Here is a 20000-nt window from a genome sequence, read left to right on the forward strand (position 1 = left end):
TCTGCAGCAGCCGCAGTGCTAACTCACAGGGGAGCCACAACGAGACATGGAGAGATGGAAGGAGTGGGAGAGAGAGGGAGAGAGGGAGAGAGAAAGAGAGAGAGAGAGGGTTAGAGAGGGAGTGAGAAATGAAGAAAGAGAGGATGAGATTAAAAATGGAGAATGAGACAGACAAAACAAGAGGGAGAGAGAAAAAGAAGTAGACTGAGATTAAGAAAGGGAGAGAAGAGAGAGAGAGAGAGAGAGAGAGAGAGGGGCAGAATATATGCCATGGCTGACCAATAATAGTTCTAGTCAATATTAGAGGAGAGGAGTTGAGTGGGAGGGAGGGACTGAGCTCTGTGCACAGTGCCACAGAGGCAAATTAGCCCAGCCGAGACAGCACTTTGCCCACTGTCTGAATGGCCAACTTCCCATTGACATCCTTTAGGTTGCCTTGGTGCCTGGGTCCTTCAGAGCTTGTTAGACACTGAAAGGCTGGTCGGCGCTCCAAATATTTTATCTGCTTTAGCCTCAAGGTCACCGCGTGTGCTATTGTCCGTCATTCGGCCACTGAGGGGGGTAACGGGAAGGAATCAGAAAAAATGTGCCTCCATTAATGTTGGGGTTCCTTAATGCGGGCACGCAATTACCAGTGAGACAGGCAATTACGGCGGGCAGTCTCTGGGTCCTCGCTTAACAGCAGGGGGAGAGGACAACAAGCTGCATTTTTTCCTGTCTCAAAGGGAAAGTTTCATTTTAGAATGGTGGCTCCATTCATTGTTTCTTTTCTCTCTCTCTCTCTCTCTCTCTATCTCTCCATCTCTGTCTCTCTCTCTCTGTCTCTCTCTCTGGCACTCTCTCTTTGCTTTTCTGCCAGTCCACTGAATGACCTTGACGGAGCTCAAAACTCCAGGGTTTACAAACAACCGATGCGATTTGCACATTTATTAGGACCAAAATGGTGAAGTAAAATGCACCCCCCACCACACACACACACACACACACACACACACACACACACACAAACACACACACACACACAAACAAAGGCAGTAAACACAACAAAACAACAAGAATGTCTTACAGGTGAACACACTTTCCCATCCAGCCTCTAGACAAAGTGCATTAAATAATAACATTATTATGCCCTGGTGATAACACATTTATGGCTGGCAAGTGTCCCAATATTTCTGTATAACGGGACACCAATGAAGGAGATTATGTAACAAGTTTAATCACTATTCAATATTAATGCTCTGGAACCGTTCATAGCTAATGGTAAAGGTAACTAGAACAATTATAGCAAATCACTGTTGATTCCCGACATAGCGACCACTTTCACTTTGGGAGAACACAACAGAAAACAAGCCCACACGCTCATAGTCTAATGTCATACCTAAAAGCCCTAACCTCTACTAAGATTACTCTATTGTCCTAGACCTAGTCAATCACCTCAAAATAAAACACTGTCACCTTGAATGAATCATTTACCTTAGATTGACCACCACAATGTGATCATTTTTAAAAGCAATCGCAATCCATCTCCTCAGTCTGCTTTGAATCATTTGGATTACACGCACATCTGCAGCGGGGTTTCCATTAGCCAGTAATTACCAAGTTTTAGCCTGGTAATATTTATGTATATAAAAAAAGGACAGTCAACATTGATCATGCTCTTAAAAAATGATATGTGTGTTTAACCAATCAAATAATCAACAATGGAATTCCATCACACAGCATTTGTTATTGATTAACCCGAGTCGCAAAATCCAAGTGCTTTACACTTCTATTAGACAGCGTATTCATTCCAATTACATTTCTTTCTGCAGGAAGCATCCGTCTGAGTTAAACGCCCCAAAGCATTCACCACATCTGTAATGGCATTGAATAGAAAATCTATTTTTGATTGTCGGACATATCATGATGAGGGGGGAGGGTAATCTATCTCTGGGTTTGTTTGACATAAATTGGCAATAAGTGCAAGCACCACTAAGAAGAGCAAGAAAGGTTGCCCACCCAACATCCTAATGCCCAAACAGTCAAACTAATTTCAGGACTGATTTTTTTTTGTCAACCTTGGTGTACATTCTTCTGGCTATATCATGTTTGCATTCACTCAACTAGCAACTGCTATGGTCCTCCACCTCTGGATTATGATGCCAATGAAAATGATTGAGAGAGAGTGAGAGAAAGAGAAAGAGAGAGAGAAAGAGAGATAGAGAAGATAGAAAGAGAGAGAGAGAGAGAGAGAGAGATATGTCACACTGTACCCATCTGACCCCTACATTTAGGCCAGTCCAATTCAAAACCTGCAGGTACACAGGGACTAGTCTAAAAATAAAACCAATCTCTCTAGTGGCCCCTCAGTGAGTCAGTGTGTGGCTATAATATATGTCACACATCAACACAACAAAGCCTAAAGCATGTATTCAGACACCAGTCAAACACCTCTCCATTCTGTCTCCATGTTAACATTGTCCAGCGCTTTTGTTGCGTTAGCTAGCATACTCAGTAGGTCTCTCTTATTGATTTTGACTGGTGGTGGCCTCACCACAATGCCCTGTCACAAACAGCATCGAATCCACTTCATCTATTCACAAGTGCACAGGAACGGTGCTAAATCATAGCACTTGCAGCCCAGAGAGGTGACATTTGGGGACCTGCCTTGCTGCATCTAGTTGAGTTCTTTTGAGATGAAGGACCTCTTCTCTTTGACCTTTTGCCACCTGTGTCCCTTCGGGGCTTCCGTCCTCTGTGGCTGAGGCTGGGCGTATGTGGGGCCAGGGGAAATAAACCTCTTAAATAAAAGTAAAAAGACCTTGGCCTGCCGGCGAGGATAAAGAGAGTGTGTAAGTGTCCACGGCTATGGGTCTGTCACAGTCGCTCTCCTGAACTATTCATCACGGGAGGCTAATTCGGCCGTAGCGTTAGCAGGCCATTTGCCAGGCGCACTGCGTTGCGTCGCACGGCACCGGCGACTGTGATTGGCTAATTTAGGGGCCTGCCGAACATTAAACAAAAAGCAATGGCTTCTATGACCTCAGGGACTTCACTCACACACACACACACACACACACACGCACACACACCAAACACACACACACACACACAAACCAGGTTAAATAAGCTCACAATAGCATTGTGACAGCCTCAATAATTTAGCCTGTTATGTCTAAGGCAAGAGAACTGATGGAAGTTAACATGACGGGAGCTAGCATTCTCACAATGGACACAGATGCCAATAATTACCATTCAGATGCACCAATTCAGTTTCCCTTCACCTTTAGAGCTGTTACATGTAACAGCTTTCAGGCAAGAAAGCCAGCAGGAAATCTCACTGGGAGCAATGTACGAAGTCATAAAAAGTCACTCTCATACAACAGTTACTTTTTCTGCTTACATAAAGCAGCTGAATTTCAAAGCCAAGGGAGGGGGGAAGGCTTGAAAACGGAACAAAATACACAGTCTCAAGCACAAAATGCAATCACGGGGCTTTGTGCGAATTTACAGCAAAGATTAGGACAGATGACTTTCATTACAACCTTCAATTACAACTCATTGTGTCTATCAAATGTCCCAATGAGAGATCACATTCAGCTTTTCAAACACATTTCACTGGACCTCTCTGCTCAAACAACATCTTAAGTCATTCTTTGAGTACACAGAAAAGAGTATGGTAAGATTACATTATTGTATCATATTTTACTTTCTTTCCGGTGTGTTGAGGTCATGATTTCACCAATCACAGTATTGGGAGTATATTTTTTAGACTCAAATACAAACGAATGACACTTTCTCTTCTGTTTCTCTACGATGACTTCACTGTGCCTCATTAGAGCTTTCCTTCCATCTGGACACGAGTCCGGCAAGTTTTGTTCGGCTGCAACAGATGTGGTGAAGGAAAAAAGGTCAATAGCAAGAGACAATAAAACAACAAGAACAACAAAAACAAACACAACGACACAGAATAAATAAATGGCACGCAAACGCTTCTCATTGTGTCTCTTATGACAATGACGCTCATTTAGCGACAAGAGACACGCATTGATCTGGATGCGCATAAAAACACGTTCCTTCAATACTGCGGTCTCCCGCAATGATGAGGAATTGCCAAACAAGAAAAATATTTTTTCTTTTCTGAAGTGACATGGTGGGAGAGGGATGGGGAGGGGAGTCTAAAATAAACAACTAAATGCATACATTTGGGGAAATGGATAGATGGATTTTCATCCACAAAAAAGAGAGAGAGAGAAAGAGCTAAGAGAAAGAGAGAGAGAGAGAGAGAGAGAGGTGACAGACTGCAAGACAGTGAAAAGAGAAAGGGAGAGAATGAAAGAGTGGCATGAGGGACAGGGAGAGAGGTGATAGACAGAAAGAAAAGGTGAGAGGGTGAGGTGGAGGTGGAAAAAGAGAGAGAGAGAGAGAGAGACAGACAGAGAGAGATAACGATAGCCAGTGAGCTAGGGTCCTGAGTATGAATGGCTGTGCAAATGTGTGTTCCTGAGGGTGGCTATCTCCCCTGGCTGGCCCCGTGGCTTCACAGCAGCTCCTTACTGAACAGATAGACAGAAATAGAGAGCGAGAGAAAGAGAGAAAAAGGGAGAGACAGAGATAGAGGGAGGGAGAGAGCACTCGTTTACCAGTGTCTGGGAGAGGCAGCCTTCCTCTCTGACAGTGTGGGTCACGGATCGGTCTCCTCAGCCATCCGCAATTAAGGGATTAACATGTCCTGTCACGTCGCGTCAACACAACCCGTCCAAATGATTTATTAGAGCGGACCATCAGGTTGGCAACTCTGACACAGTATGGGCAGTAAGCCCTGTCATGCAACGTGTGTGTGTGTGTGTGTGTGTGTGTGTGTCTGTGTGTGTGCAGGGTTCCTACACATTTTCCATTTCAAAATTCCATACTTTTTCCATACTCAAATATTCAAACTTCTCAGTAAATTTTTCTGACCATATTCTAGACATTGTCAATGGAGCGTTCTATTAGCATTTGAAGAGCTGTATAATAATGTTTATTATTAATTTGTTAGCCCTCAGAAAACACTTGCCCATTGTTGGATACTTCATTGGGGAAGTGCTGTGTTGGAAGGTGCACTCACATTTTTAGTTCTCTGTAGATACAGCATAGCCTACATACATGTACTGTATGTTGGAGACTGCAGAGGCCTCACCGTAATCAGTATTATTTGTTTGCAATAAAAGTTTATCAGATAATGCAGTATCCATGTCTTGGCAACTTTTAAAAAATCAAAAAAGTCTACCAGTGTTTTAGCAGAAAATAGCAGAGCTACAGTACGCAAACATACCAGTGCACAATAGGGCATGTGCATAGAACAGGGGTCTTGGTACCAAAGTCCCCTTGTGGGAGAGATTCTTTTCTGAGGACCCCCATTCAATTGTATCTTGATGATGTGGACTGACAGTTAAGCTACACAGTACTCAGTTCCTACTCAGTATATTTCTCCATACCCTTGTTTCTTTTTTCCATACTTATCCAGACCTGGAAATTACTCAAATCAAATTCCATACCATTCCATTTTTCAGGTTTTCCATACTGCGTAGGAACCCTGTGTGCGTGTGTCTGTGTGTGTCCATTGTGTGAGTGTGTGTGGTAGGGAGGGGTTGGCAATTTAACTGAAGTTTAAACCAGCTGATCAACACACACACACACACACACACACACACAGACACAGAGACACACACACACATCTCTGCAGCCATGGGAACAGCTATAGGCCTCAGAGGAACCCTGCATTACAGGGAGTGGGGGATGACCGTAGTCAATAGAGAGAGACCCACCATAGGGAATAGGCTGTAAAATAAAGTCCAAAAAGTGTTTTACATTTAAATCAATGTCCAGACTCCATCTTATTTAATCTAATGCATGTTTTAACCATTCCTCCCCTCCATCACCCGACCCTGCCGACTCCTCCACCTCCTCCCTCCACCTGCAGATCGATGGCATTTAGATGCGGGTGCTGGCGCTTCTGCTGCAGTGGAAATTTACTAGCGTTCTCTCTCCCTTTTCTCTCCTTGCCGCCTCCAGCAGCTCCCGCGGCGAACAGGCGGTGCGCCGTTTCTTTATGAGCACGGCGCTGGTGAGGCCGTAAATCTGAGCGGAACAGAGCTGGTTTGGGGGGAAATGAAAACGCCCGCCTCACTTCCACTTCCTGGGTCGCCTCACTTCCACTTCCTGGGTCGCCTCACTTCCACTTCCTGGGTCGCCTCACTTCCACTTCCTGGGCCTGGTTGGGTTTGTTTATTTTCTTTTTCCTTTTCTCCTCTCCTGCTCATGCTGTCTTCGAAACCGCGCAGAAACCTCGACAACGCTAATGGCATTTGGAATGACGGTTGGAATGGCGTTTGAAATGCCGCCTGACGGTAATGCTAATGTTTCTTATCCATTAATTTAGATGAACGGTAATTATGGAGACAGATCTCTCACTTTGATTTGCCTTACGTTCCTGTTTTTTTGTGATGCATTTCCTGAGGTGAATGCCAATCAATCTCTTTTGACAACCTAATTCCTCTGAGCCCTTGTGAAATCCTACCGAGAGAAAGAAACAAAAAAAAACAGTTGTGTGTGTGTGTGTGTGTGTGTGTGTGTGTGTGTGTGTGTGTGTGTGTGTGTGTGTGTGTGTGTATGTGTGTGTGTGTCTGTGTGTTTGCCAGGTAACAAGAAAGCTTTTTGGTTGAGTCAACTTGTCTGAATCAATTCTCCATTCTGGATATGCCAGAAGTTTCTTTCTTACTGTCTCCCCTTTTGAGTTACGTTGGGAGCTGTCAATATGACCTTTAACATGCTCACAACACTCTCTCTCTCTCTCTCTCTCTCTCTCTCTCTCTCTCTCTCTCACACACACACACACACAGTCAGACACACACATGCACACACACACGCACACACATACACAGAGACCCTCATTATCCATCTCTCACGGAGTTTCAGCAGTGAAAGGTTCCAGATAAGTGCTACAGGGTTTTTGGCTTATTTACTTATTTATTTCATTTTTGTTTTTGTTTGTTTTGGGAGAAGCTCAATCAACCATCAACCATCTGACACTCCGCGCGTCTGTTTTAAGCATCTAAAAGCTGCAAACTCAATCAAGAACATAAACTGATCAACTGTCAGCCAATCTCAGTCGGCTTTCCACCGAAGATTTACCAATAAAAATCACCTGAAAAAAAAGAGACAGTGGGCTGAAAGATTGCTCGTCACTGATATAAGTGTGCAAAACTTCAGGAAAACTATCGGGGGATGTGTGTGTGTGTGTGTGTGTGGGGGGGGGGGGGCACACATACATATTGAAAATCCCAATACCTGTCACACATAGCGCAAATGAGAAACGGCTGACATAAAACAATGATCAGGAAGACTGTGGAGGACTGGTGACCGCAACAAGGAACTATAGGGGTGAGAGTGAAAAGAGCAGACGTGTGAGAGACAAGGCTCTAATAACAAGAGAGAGAGAGAGAGAGAGAGTGAGAGACAAGGCTCTAATAACAAGAGAGAGAGAGAGAAAGAGAGAGAGAGTGAGAGACAAGGCTCTAATAACAAGAGAGAGAGAGAGAAAGAGAGAGAGAGTGAGAGACAAGGCTCTAATAACAAGAGAGAGAGAGAGAAAGAGAGACAGAGTGAGAGAGGCTCTTATAAGAGAGAGAGAGAAAAGAGAGCAATTTTAGTAACAAGAGAGAGAAAGAGAGAGGAGTGAGAGAGGAAAGAGAGAGAGAAAGTGAAAGAGAGAGTGATGTGCTGTTGCTGTTGGCTGGTGGAGGAGTGGCACACCTTTAAAGAAGCCCCGGAGGAGGACGAGGGACCCAGGAGGAGGAAGAGGATCAGGAGGACAAGCAGGGGGAGGCACTGAGGATGACACTGTCAGTCGACTCCGTCACCTTCCTACCTCATTACAGCCCAGCACAAACAAACACAAAACAGCCATGTGTGTGTGTGTGTGTGTGTGTGTGTGTGTGTGTGTGTGTGCATGTGTGCGTGTGCATGTGTGTGTGCGTCTTGGCGATGTGTGAACAAGACAAGCATAAATAAGCATAAAAGATGCACACACACACACGCACACACATACACAGAGACCCTCATTATCCATCTCTCACGGAGTTTCAGCAGTGAAAGGTTCCAGATAAGTGCTACAGGGTTTTTGGCTTATTTACTTATTTATTTCATTTTTGTTTTTGTTTGTTTTGGGAGAAGCTCAATCAACCATCAACCATCTGACACTCCGCGTCTGTTTTAAGCATCTAAAAAGCTGCAAACTCAATCAAGAACCTCGCTGATCAACTGTCAGCCAATCTCAGCCAATCGGCTTTCCCGCCGAGTTTACCAATAAAAATCACCTGAAAAAAGAGACAGTGGGCTGAAAGATTGCTCGTCACTGATATAAGTGTGCAAAACTTCAGGAAAACTATCGGGGGATGTGTGTGTGTGTGTGTGTGTGGGGGGGGGGGGGGCACACATACATATTGAAAATCCCAATACCTGTCACACATAGCGCAAATGAGAAACGGCTGACATAAAACAATGATCAGGAAGACTGTGGAGGACTGGTGACCGCAACAAGGAACTATAGGGGTGAGAGTGAAAAGAGCAGACGTGTGAGAGACAAGGCTCTAATAACAAGAGAGAGAGAGAGAAAGAGAGAGAGAGTGAGAGACAAGGCTCTAATAACAAGAGAGAGAGAGAGAAAGAGAGAGAGTGAGAGACAAGGCTCTAATAACAAGAGAGAGAGAGAGAAAGAGAGAGAGTGAGAGACAAGGCTCTAATAACAAGAGAGAGAGAGAGAAAGAGAGAGAGAGTGAGAGACAAGGCTCTTATAACAAGAGAGAGAGAGAGAAAGAGAGAGAGTGAGAGAGAGAGTGAAAGAGAGAGAGAGAGAAAGTGAAAGAGAGAGTGATGTGCTGTTGCTGTTGGCTGGTGGAGTGAGTGGCACACCTTTAAAGAAGCCCTCGGAGGAGGACGAGGACGAGTAGGAGGAAGAGGATCAGGAGGACAAGCAGGGGGAGGCACTGAGGATGACACTGTCAGTCGACTCCGTCACCTTCCTACCTCATTACAGCCCAGCACAAACAAACACAAAACAGCCATGTGTGTGTGTGTGTGTGTGTGTGTGTGTGTCTGTATGTGTGTGCGTATGTGTGCGTGCATGTGTGTGTGCGTGCGCGTGTGTGAACAAGACAAGCATAAATAAGCATAAAAAGGTACGCACACACACACACACTGTGCATATAAAATACTGTACTTGAAAACACACACACAGATATGCAATAACAAGCAAATAAAGGCATTGGAACATGATATGTGTATGTCAACACATAACTCAAAGCAAACAGACAGAGGAAAATAGAGTATGTGCACAAAAATACACAATTAGACACAATGATCCACCCAATATCACACACACACACACACACACACACACACACACACACACACACACACACACACACACACACAGTCTTCCTCCCCACTTAATTTTCCTGCTCCAGACATGAAAAATGTTCTTCATCTTGACGCCTGCATCTGAATTCTCCTCTCATAAGCTCTCATATTAAGGCTATTAATATTATTACTTATACCCACCAGCCGAGAGTTACAAATCTTTTAGGACGGCCGGCATTTGCATTGAAAACACTATTGTCCCAGTTAAATCATGTTGATTTACTGAACCGAGGGCCCTTGTCTTCACAAGCAAATGAAGCTGACATGAGCCGTGATTTATTATTTGGTCTTATACGAGTTGATAAAAAAGAGGAAAAATATTTTAATAATTAATCAGGCAAATATAGACTGAGCTGGAACAATGAAACAGCAAACACTGGAGCTACTAAAAGCAGTCAGTGGCGTGGTCCTCCATTCCAGAATCCTCTCTGATGAAGCAAGAGAGAGAGAGAGAGCGAGAGAGAGTGTGCGTGTGTGACACCAAATTAGATTTCTGTGATTGCCTGACGTGCATAACTCAACAGCCAACTCAAGTTCTGCTGAAAACAAAGCTCTGTGTCACCTACAAACTGTCACCTGAGAAAGGTGCTGGGATCAAAACAATGTTTATTCCACTGTCTAAGCAATTAGACACATGCTGTGGTAATATATAATTGATAGGCTTGGTAAGAGCGGAGATAATTTAGTTTCTCTGCTTGATGAGCGAGGAACTAGGCTAAAACGGAAACAGAAGACCCTAACACAAACACATACACACATACACACAAACACACACAGAAAGACACCACACACACACACACACACACACACACACACACACAGAAAGACACCTAGATAGTGACACACACACAGATAGTGAGAGAGAGAGAGAGGGAGAGAGAGAGTCACACACACACACACACACACACACACACACACACACACACACACACACACACACACACACACACACACACACACGTGCACACCCCCTGAAAATCTTCATTCATATAAGGCTAACATTCTCCACAGAAATCGCAAGGGCACACACAGCTGTCGTACGCACTTGTGCTGAATATTAACATGACAACCACGTTACCTGTTTCTGCTCACGTAAAAACAAACACTGAAACTGCAAGCAAACATACAAAAACAACAAATAAAAAAAATAAATAAATAAAATAAAACACATTTTCCCCAACGTCCGCTGCAAAGCTCCTTAAACGCTTTGTGTTGCAGATCCGTATGGTAGAATACAAATAATCCCAGAGACAAAAGCTTGGCGATCACTAGGCCAGCATGGGGTGTGAAGGCATCTTTGTTTACCGAACGTGACGCACGACACCGATTGCTAAAATGCAGTAAAATAATCAAACCCATCCGCCAATCTGCAGCCTCGTGGACCTGCAACAACATCACAGGATAATGTCTTCCTTGGCCGCAGCACAAACATCTATACAAACACACCAACACATATGCATACAAAGCCACCTGGGTGGATCAAACAAGCTCACACACAGACACATACACATCACTCTGACACACACACACGAACACACAGACACACAGACACACACACAGACACATGTCCAATAATGTGTTAAAAAGCTCATTAGGGCTTTTAAATGAACTGAATATCAAGTTCACACTTTCAAACAATATTTCATTGATTCTCATCTGAGAGGATGAATACAGAGAGAGAGAGAGAGAGAGAGAGAGAGATCCTCACACACACACACACACACTCACATGCTATTGTTTATTCTATGTTCACATGTTATACCCACATTGCTGTATGTCTATTTCCTTTCTTTTGTTATTCTACTGTGTTATCTGTAACACTGGCTTTGGTGAGACTGTATCCAAACATTCATGCTCCTTTGAATTTGAATTTGAGAGAGAGCGAAAGAAAGAGATAGAGAGACAGATGAGAGAGAGAGACAGATGAGAGAGAGAGACAGATGAGAGAGAGAGGTTGATTCTCATCTGAGAGGATGGATACAGAGAGAGAGAGAGAGAGATGAGATAGAGAGAGGTTGATTCTCATCTGAGAGGATGGATACAGAGAGAGAGAGAGAGAGAGAGAGATGAGATAGAGAGAGAGAGAGAATGAATGATGTGTAGGATGATAGTTGATGTAAACACACTGAGGATGATGGCACCATCCTGCCAGGTAACACAGCTAGCACACCAGACAGTGAGATATGGACTCTGTAACCTTTCAGCAATCACTCAGCGGCGGCCATCTTGCCTTCCTCTCCTATCCACCCTATGCCCTCCTCCAAGCCAAACTTTAAATAGCCTACACCGTACACCTGGACAAGGCCAATGAATAAAACATATTTGTGGAAATGAATTACCTCAAAATGTTTAATTTGTTTACTTAGTCAATTTAAGCTGAAAACAACTATTTGATTTGACTTTTCACCAATAACTTAAATATTTATATTTTAGGTTACCTAAGGCAATTAAGCCAATAATATCAACTCAATAAAGTTCACTGTCCAAAAAAGACAGAGGTCTTAGGTAGGTCTCTAATGTTTTCAATGGATTTCTCCAAAATGGCTACCCTAATAAAACTTTTGAAAACATTGATGATGGTAATGTTGTTGCAAAGGATCATGGGAACATTTAACACTCAAAACAGCTGAGTTGGTCTTTAAATAAATATGAAAAATAAAGTAATGAGTGACTTGTTTTTTCAAGGATTAAAAGTTGAACTAAATCATTATTTCAAGTTAGCTTGACTGGTTTTACAGTGCAAATGAACTGGACAGCATTCTCCATTATGAATGTGCAAATAAACTGGACAGCATTCTCCATTATGAATGTGCATCCTTTTGCTCTGGGCTTTTTTCGCCTAAAATGTCAGTCCTGCCAGTTGAAGTAGATGAGGCCCACTATAGCACAAGGAAAGAGAGCACCAAGCCATCAAACAGCAGGGGTGTCAATATATTGACAGGAGTTGTAGGTAGTGGGGGTGGAGGTGTGTGTCTCTCTGTGTGTGTGTGTATGTGTGTTTGTGTGTGTGTGTGTGTGTGGGTTCCTAAGTGAAGGAGTGTGTTACATCCACACAGGCGATTACACTCATTACTTTGATATTGACTCACCCATCCGATCTAAAGTGGGGGCTCAAGGTCCCACCTAAAGTCTGTGGTGGCAAATCGTTCCTTCGACAGCTTTTTGTTTTTCCTTTTTTGTACGTTTACAGAGATATTTATGAGCCGCAATCCCGTCGATCAGCACAAAGTTGGGGCTGATTGATTCACATCACAACAGCTGTGGTACTGAAAGACGTGTCAATATCACAGCCTTTGTTTGATTACAATCAAGGACAAACTTAGGCAAGTGATGAGAGGGAGTGAGAAAGAATATGGATAATGAAAGAGACAGAGAGAGAGAGAGAGAGAGAGAGAGAGAGAGGGATGAAGCAAGCAAGGATGAGAAAAAGAGAATAAGATTGACAAAAAAAAGCCAAAACAAAGAGAAAATAAAATGTGTAAAGATCAGGCTGCCAATATGGATGTTGGAGGTCTCACATGCATCTATCTAATTAAACACCCCCAACAAATGTGTTTTTTCCACAGCCTCACACAACCAACTCATGAATAAGAGATAAATCATCAAAGACTGACTGCTACATATTTTCAAATTAAGTCAACAACTGTTAATCCCAATAGCACTGACTAATGTTACCTTATTAAGTTAGCATCAAGTTAATTTGTAAATGACAAATAAAAGAGAAAAAAAAGAAATTCTAAAAATAAAAAGACAAATAGCCAACTCCATCTGACAGCTATTTGTTAGGCATTTATAACTAGCTTATAAATGATTTATAAGCAGATGTTCAAAGCCAGGAAGTGGAAACAGCATTGGAATGAGGATAAAGACAGGAAGATAACACATGAAACACAATTTCCAACTGAACTGCTTCAGTCAAGCCATCCTTTAGAGTCTGTGATTGACACCTGTCAATCAATCTGACAGACATGGTGGGCATGCATGCTTATCATGGCGAGATAGTGGCAGAGGAAAACAGGGGGGAGGATAGCAGTGAAGAGTGGACCGAGGGAGATGTCCAGCCAGTTACAGGTGCTGTGTCAAAATTGCAAAGGGGGGTCGGAGAGAAAGACGGCAGCCTCACCGCAACGTTCTCCTCTTTCCCCATCGTCATGCCAACCTTACTTGTATTGTGCAATACCTTCCCTGAGCTTTGATTTTTCATATTTTTTATTCATGTATTTTCACATTTGTTTCCTTCTTTTTATCTCTCTTGGGCCTTCCACAGCTGTGAGCCTTATTGCTGCAGCAGTCTGCGTGGACACCCTGAGTCTTCCACAGCTGTGAGCCTTATTGCTGCAGCAGTCTGCGTGGACACCCTGAGTCTTTTACACAATGATTGCAGACAGAGCGCGTGATGGATGTCTCTGCATCACAAAATCATTATGTTTCCTTGTTGCAAGTCTAGCATATCAATATATTTTCCCCAATGGCATTAGGGAAACAGCTCAAATTCTATTGACTAATTAATTGGCTCTAACGTCAACACCTGTTTTTTTCATTCCGCTGAGATCTGTGCTACCCAAGGTGGTGAGCGGTGAGCTAATTCCTGCGTCCAGACCGAGGGGTTTGACATCACGCCGCGGTGGTCCGTAATCTGCTGCTTTCACCGTAAAACTGCACACTTAGCCACTGGCAATCTACAGAGCAATAGACTGGAAACCAACCAGTCTCTCTCTCTCTCTCTCTTTTCAATCTCTGTATATCTCTCCATTATTTTTATCTCACTCATATATACTCACTCTCTCACACAAACACACATACAAACACACAAACACACATACACACACACTCTCACACACACACACACACACACAGGCGCATGTCCTTGTTGCCGTCCTTGAGGAAATACTCATAGACGCTAGGAAAAACTGAGACTGAGATTAGCATGGCAATTAGCTGAAAAGCAATTATCAGTCGCCGAGATGAAAGTGACTTCCTTCCAAGGTGTTTCTTTATGTGTTTAATAGCTGTCGAGTAGTTTGATAAATTGTCGAGACGCAATTGTCTGATGTGGAGGTTCACAGCTGACGGAGCTGTTTCGCCGCAGATACAGTTGTGCGAGGACTCCGTTAATTAGGAGCTCACTTTTTCATTCCGTTTCACTAACCTCGACAGACACCTTCCATAAAAGCATGTAAAGTTATAACTTCTCAGTGACTGAACAAAAGATGTGTGAAAACCGTCTCCCCAAACAGGCAGAACACATCCTTGTGAGTGCAAAGGCAGAGCGAGCAGCAGAAGAAGACGGAACCGGAGCGGCCATAATAAGGAACGTGCCTCTGCCTTGAATACTATGGTCACCTGAGGCCCCATGGTGTTTCCAACTGGACCTCATACTTACATGTCTAGTCCTCGAAGTATACAGTATATATAGGCTCAGCACGGAAGTGTTCTCAGGCCCACACAGAGCCTTTGTGTGAGAAGAACAAGCACAAAAGGCAATTAGATGCAGCCCACACACACACACACACACACACACCGAGAGAAATAGGCCTTTTGTGTAACCTATTGCAGTCTATAGAGGGGACAAAATGAGTCCGTTTCACAGGTGAGATCTGATCCTTTCAGCTGGTGTCATGCTGGGCAAGGGAATAAGAGTTGCAATTGGAAATTGGAGAAGGCCCTCCACACACACACACACACACACACACACACACACACACACACACGACACATTGAGACATGTCTTTACAGGAGTGCTCTGTGATCATGTCTCTAGGCTTTTCACTGTAGCATATAGACATAGACACATACACTGTCTACCACACACACACACACACACACACACACACACACACACACACACACACAGTCTCTCCCACACACATGGAAAGAAATCTTGAGATTGTGCCGAGTGTGTGTGTGTGCTGTGTGTGTGTGTGTGTGTGTGTGTGTGTGTGTGTGTAGAAAAAATAAATCTGCTGTATATGTACAGTATATATTTTCTTTCCTCTTTGACATCACTGAGTATGTTTTTGTTATGTTCACTGCACAGCTGGAAACACACACACATACACACACGCTGTCCTTCTCTCCCTACCTGACTCGTCGTCCGACTTGTTCTCATTTTCGGAGTCGGTGAGTGTGAGTGCCGAGTTCTCGCGGCTGGACAGTCCGGAGCTGCGGCGGGACTTGAGGCCGCCATTGCCGTTGGCGCCGCCCGCTCCCCCCGCGCTCCACAGCTGGATGGCGCGCTCCGGCGAGATGGGCCCCTCCGGGTCAGAGTCGGCGTCCGAGCCGGCGCCGCCCAGCGAGTAGCCGCGGTGCAGCAGGCCCAGGTCTGAGCAGTAGGCGCTCGGGTGGGGTGCGGTCGACTCGCAGATGCCCAGCTCGGCCAGGGTGAAGTTGCCTGCGGGCAGAGAGAGAGGCGGAGCGGAGGGGGAGGACCGGTCATCTAACCAGCAATGAAGAAGGAGAACTGGACCGAATCTCACAGGAAGCAAAGGACGGTTCCGCAGAAAAAAAGTTCTTACATGTGTTCTTCAGCTTGAAAAAAATGGGACCAAGACCATTTGACAACGGTTGCTTGTTTCCCATGTAGCTATAAAACTGTAGCCGCTAACTTTCTAAGCGAACGCATACCCATGTAACATGATACAAATGCTACAAAGAGAACAAAACATATCCTGGTATCCACGGCTTCTGGTTCTACATGGCAACAGCACAGAGATTCTGACTGGACTCATAAAGAGTATATGCAACAGCACAGAGATTCTGACTGGACTCGCAAAGAGTCTATGCAACAGCACAGAGATTCTGACTGGACTCATAAGGAGTCAATATATTTGTGCAATATATATTATAATATATGTGCAATATACTTCACCCAAAAGCCCTCAAGCTGCCATGGTCTCAGTGGATGGCAGGCTGCCTATTTCATCTCCTTCCCCAGGCAAGAACACATGAAGGGAAGGCAGAGGAGCCGGATGTCATGCTGGCCGTCTGCACGGGACTCTTCAGGCCCCCCTCACCTGTCCACCTGACTCCACTGGCCCAGCATGAGAGCAGAGTACTGGCCTGTCCCTCCGACCTATTAACTAGCTCTTCTTTTTCCCCCACAATGCCTCTGTCATCCCTGCCTCCGTGGGATGGATCCACACAGACGGAACCACACAGAAGAGTCCACACAGGCCTGTGTTCTACTGCTCTAGGTTCTGCCTCTGTGGGACGGAACCACACAGAAGAGTCCACACAGGCCTGTGTTCTACTGCTCTCGGTTGTTTGCCTAGTACTCAGTGGAGCGCAGAACCCTCTTCGACACAATTCCCTGAATAATTACATAACATCCCGAAATTAAGGCACATCAAACAGAATCAATAAACACAATACAGGCCCAATTAAACTGCAGCAAGGCAAAAAAGCAATCAAGGCAGAAAAGGAGCATACACAACCAATTTCTCGTAAATGGTAATTAAAACAGTATTGTGGCTGCAATCTCTTCCAAATCAGCTCAAATGAGAAAGATTAAGTTTAATGCTTTGACTGGATTTTTTTTCCATGAGGTAGAAATCAGCAAAAGTCCCCTGAGGTTAACTCTCAGATGAGCGCTAAAAAATGCAATCAAGAGCTAAAGTTTGCTGCGTGCGGGACTGTGTGGGAAATGGCTGGTGCATCTCACTCGAAGCAGATCTGACACAGGAGAAGTGGAGGAGCAGCTGGCTCTTCACATGAAAGAGTGAAACACACACACACACACACACACACACACACACACGTGTACACACACATGTGTACAAACTCACACACACACACACACACACACACACACACACACACATAAACACTCTAAACCTACACACAAACACATAAACTATCAATCAAGTACACATGTACACATGTAAAAATACAAATGTAAACACACACATAAGTATGTAAATATACAGTACTTATATAGACACACACACATAATTTGTCATTTCTCCACATGGGAGAAGCAATGCTCTGTGAGGACACTTTCATTCATGTTAGAGCATCTGTTCTTACATCATCTCTATAGAGCACGAAAGCTGCATATTTCATATTTCACTGCAGCCCTAAACTTGTTTGATTATATTGAGTTATTGAATTAGCATTGAAATTGAAATGGCTCTTCCTCATATTCATAGCTGGCAATATGAACACTTGTACATGATGCCACTTTTGTTCCTTTTTTTCTATGATTTAATTAAGTAGAAATTCAGAATTAACAAGTACCAGCTAAAACACTATTCTACCCAGACACTAAAGGCCTACCCCCAATAGTGCGTTGGGCTTTGCTCCGTTGAAAGTAATGAGTTTGAAACTTTGGCGTCACTTGACATGTAAAAGAGTTTGAAACTTTGGCGTCACTTGACATGCGTCAGATGCCGCTAGTGGGCGTTGGCCTTCATCTTATCCAGCAGGCTAATACACTACCAGCAACTCTCCGCTATGCTTCTGTACTTAGCTTTACTACAGTATACACACACAGTCTACACTAGTGACATATCACATAGTATGGAGCAGAGTCATGGCTTAACATAGCCTAGAAATCTAGACGCACCCTAATTACATTTGCTGCCAGGGCTAGTCTAGCAACTGTCCGTTGGCTTGTGAGCTGGAAAAAATAAACTAAACTATCAGGCCAATCAAATTGTGTATAAAGACGTTTGGCGGGCTTAACATAATGATTGATGGCAGAGTTTCAACGGTTTGGCGTGAATTCCCTGCTACTTGAAAACAAAGAAGATGGATGTTGCTGTTGGCGAACAGTGTGACACGAGTTAAGGTTTTTAAGTTAAGTTGGCAAAAGTTTGAACTAGCCAACTAGCTCCGCTGGTGGGAAACGCATGTGACTCATAGCGCTGTCCTATTGCGTGCAAAGGGAATTTGAAAGACAACCGATTATCCCGCCCCTCTGACTGAGCACTGCAAACTGTGAGGGCCTAGACCCTGCATTTTAATGTGGGTCTGGCTCGTCAGGCTAGGCTTAACACACTTTTTACACAAATCTCGTCATTCAACTTTAATGCAACTTTAAACAATTTTTGATAATGAATCTACATGTTTCTGTTACAACCCCAAAGTCATTTGTCTGGTCTGTGAATACCAGGAAGAAACATTTCTCAATTGTGTTACATGTGGCAACTGAAAAAAACAGCTGTCAAAGTCAGTGTTTGACAATTCCCTGTCACTTTTCTAAATAATTTATTTACCTAAATCAATAATTGAAAGTCAGTGGTTGTAAGCATCTGGCATATCTTCATGATTGGTTAAGAAGCTCTAAAACTGTTTGTTTTCACTGAGCTTATAGTCATGCCGACCAGACGAATGCTAGCAGTGAGCTAACTCTGGGCTAGCAGAGGCACAGGTCTACATAGGTCTATAAAAGTGTAACTCTGGGCTAGCAGAGGCACAGGTCTACATAGGTCTATAAAGGCATAACTCTGGGCTAGCACAGGCACAGGTCTACTCTACAGGTGTAACCGTACCATACCTGAGAGAAAATAACGCAGGATTATTGGAGAGACATCCACGTAGACTGGGGCAGGAAAGAAAAAAATAACATGGCTTCTTTAGTACTGAATAGTGTTGGGCTCAAAGACTCATAGAAGCATAGTAATTATATTGACAAAAGTAAATAAATACATAAACAGTTTAAATAAATACCGGAAAATAAACAAAAACTGACATACACAAAGAGAGGAAAGTGAATGGAATGTTATAAGACATTGCATACAATGAAACCGTTGAAGGTGGGCACAACAATTTGAGGAGGGCTGTGTGTGTCTGTGTGTGTGTGTGTGTGTGTGTGTGTGTGTGTATGTGCATCTGTGCGTGTTCAACTTTCTGTGTCAATATTAAAAGCCCTGGATAAATCAATGGTTGTTTTTGGCAAAACAGGAAACAATCTGTTAGCACTGTCAACTGTCAATAGCAGAGGAGTGGTGTTCAAAAGAGAATGTGCTTTGCCAATCCTGTTTTCACACGCACACACACACGCACACACACACACACACGCACACGCACACACATAGGAGAGGCACTGGGCGTATGTGAAAGATGGAATGATGTCCTCAGACCATGAGAGTGCCATGCTTGTGCTCTCTGCACCATTACACTTTGCATAGCTACAATAAAATGGTAAAGCCTGAAATCCACATGATATTATGGTAAAGCCTGAAATCCCCATGATATTATGGTAAAGCCTGAAATCCCCATGATAAAAAAATAACTTATTTTGTGGACAAAGAAAAGTGACATCAAGGGCTAGGGCTACATGTGAAGAGATAGTTTCATCAAAACTGGAAATTAAAGTTTGATGCAGTATTTCAACTGATATACATAGCAAGAGAGAGTGGCACGGCTGATCCCCCACCCTGATCTTTCTCCCCCTGTCCAGCTCTCCCACTTCTAACACCCCGAATGTGGAGGAAAATGATGTGAATTATTTCTCTGAAAGGGATCATAACCTCTGTGCTGGCATGAGTTTACCTCAGAGTGGCCCACTGGCTTGTTAAGGTCAATTTGGAGAGCAGCGAAGAGGATCTTCTCTAAAATGC

At 43.8% G+C, this 20000-nt stretch overlaps 1 protein-coding gene across 1 annotated transcript in view; it reads right to left on the minus strand.

Annotated features, from left to right (window-relative positions):
- The window catches only part of LOC125286888 (teneurin-2), a 42186-nt gene that overhangs the window by 3696 nt on the left and 18490 nt on the right, over window positions 1–20000 (minus strand). The window contains exon 2 of the mRNA XM_048232198.1: window positions 15521–15829. Coding sequence (XP_048088155.1) covers window positions 15521–15829 — 309 coding nt within the window. The remainder of the gene's footprint in view (window positions 1–15520; window positions 15830–20000) is intronic.

This window comes from Alosa alosa, chromosome 21 (assembly GCF_017589495.1).
Source record: "Alosa alosa isolate M-15738 ecotype Scorff River chromosome 21, AALO_Geno_1.1, whole genome shotgun sequence".
Classification (NCBI taxonomy): domain Eukaryota; kingdom Metazoa; phylum Chordata; class Actinopteri; order Clupeiformes; family Clupeidae; genus Alosa; species Alosa alosa.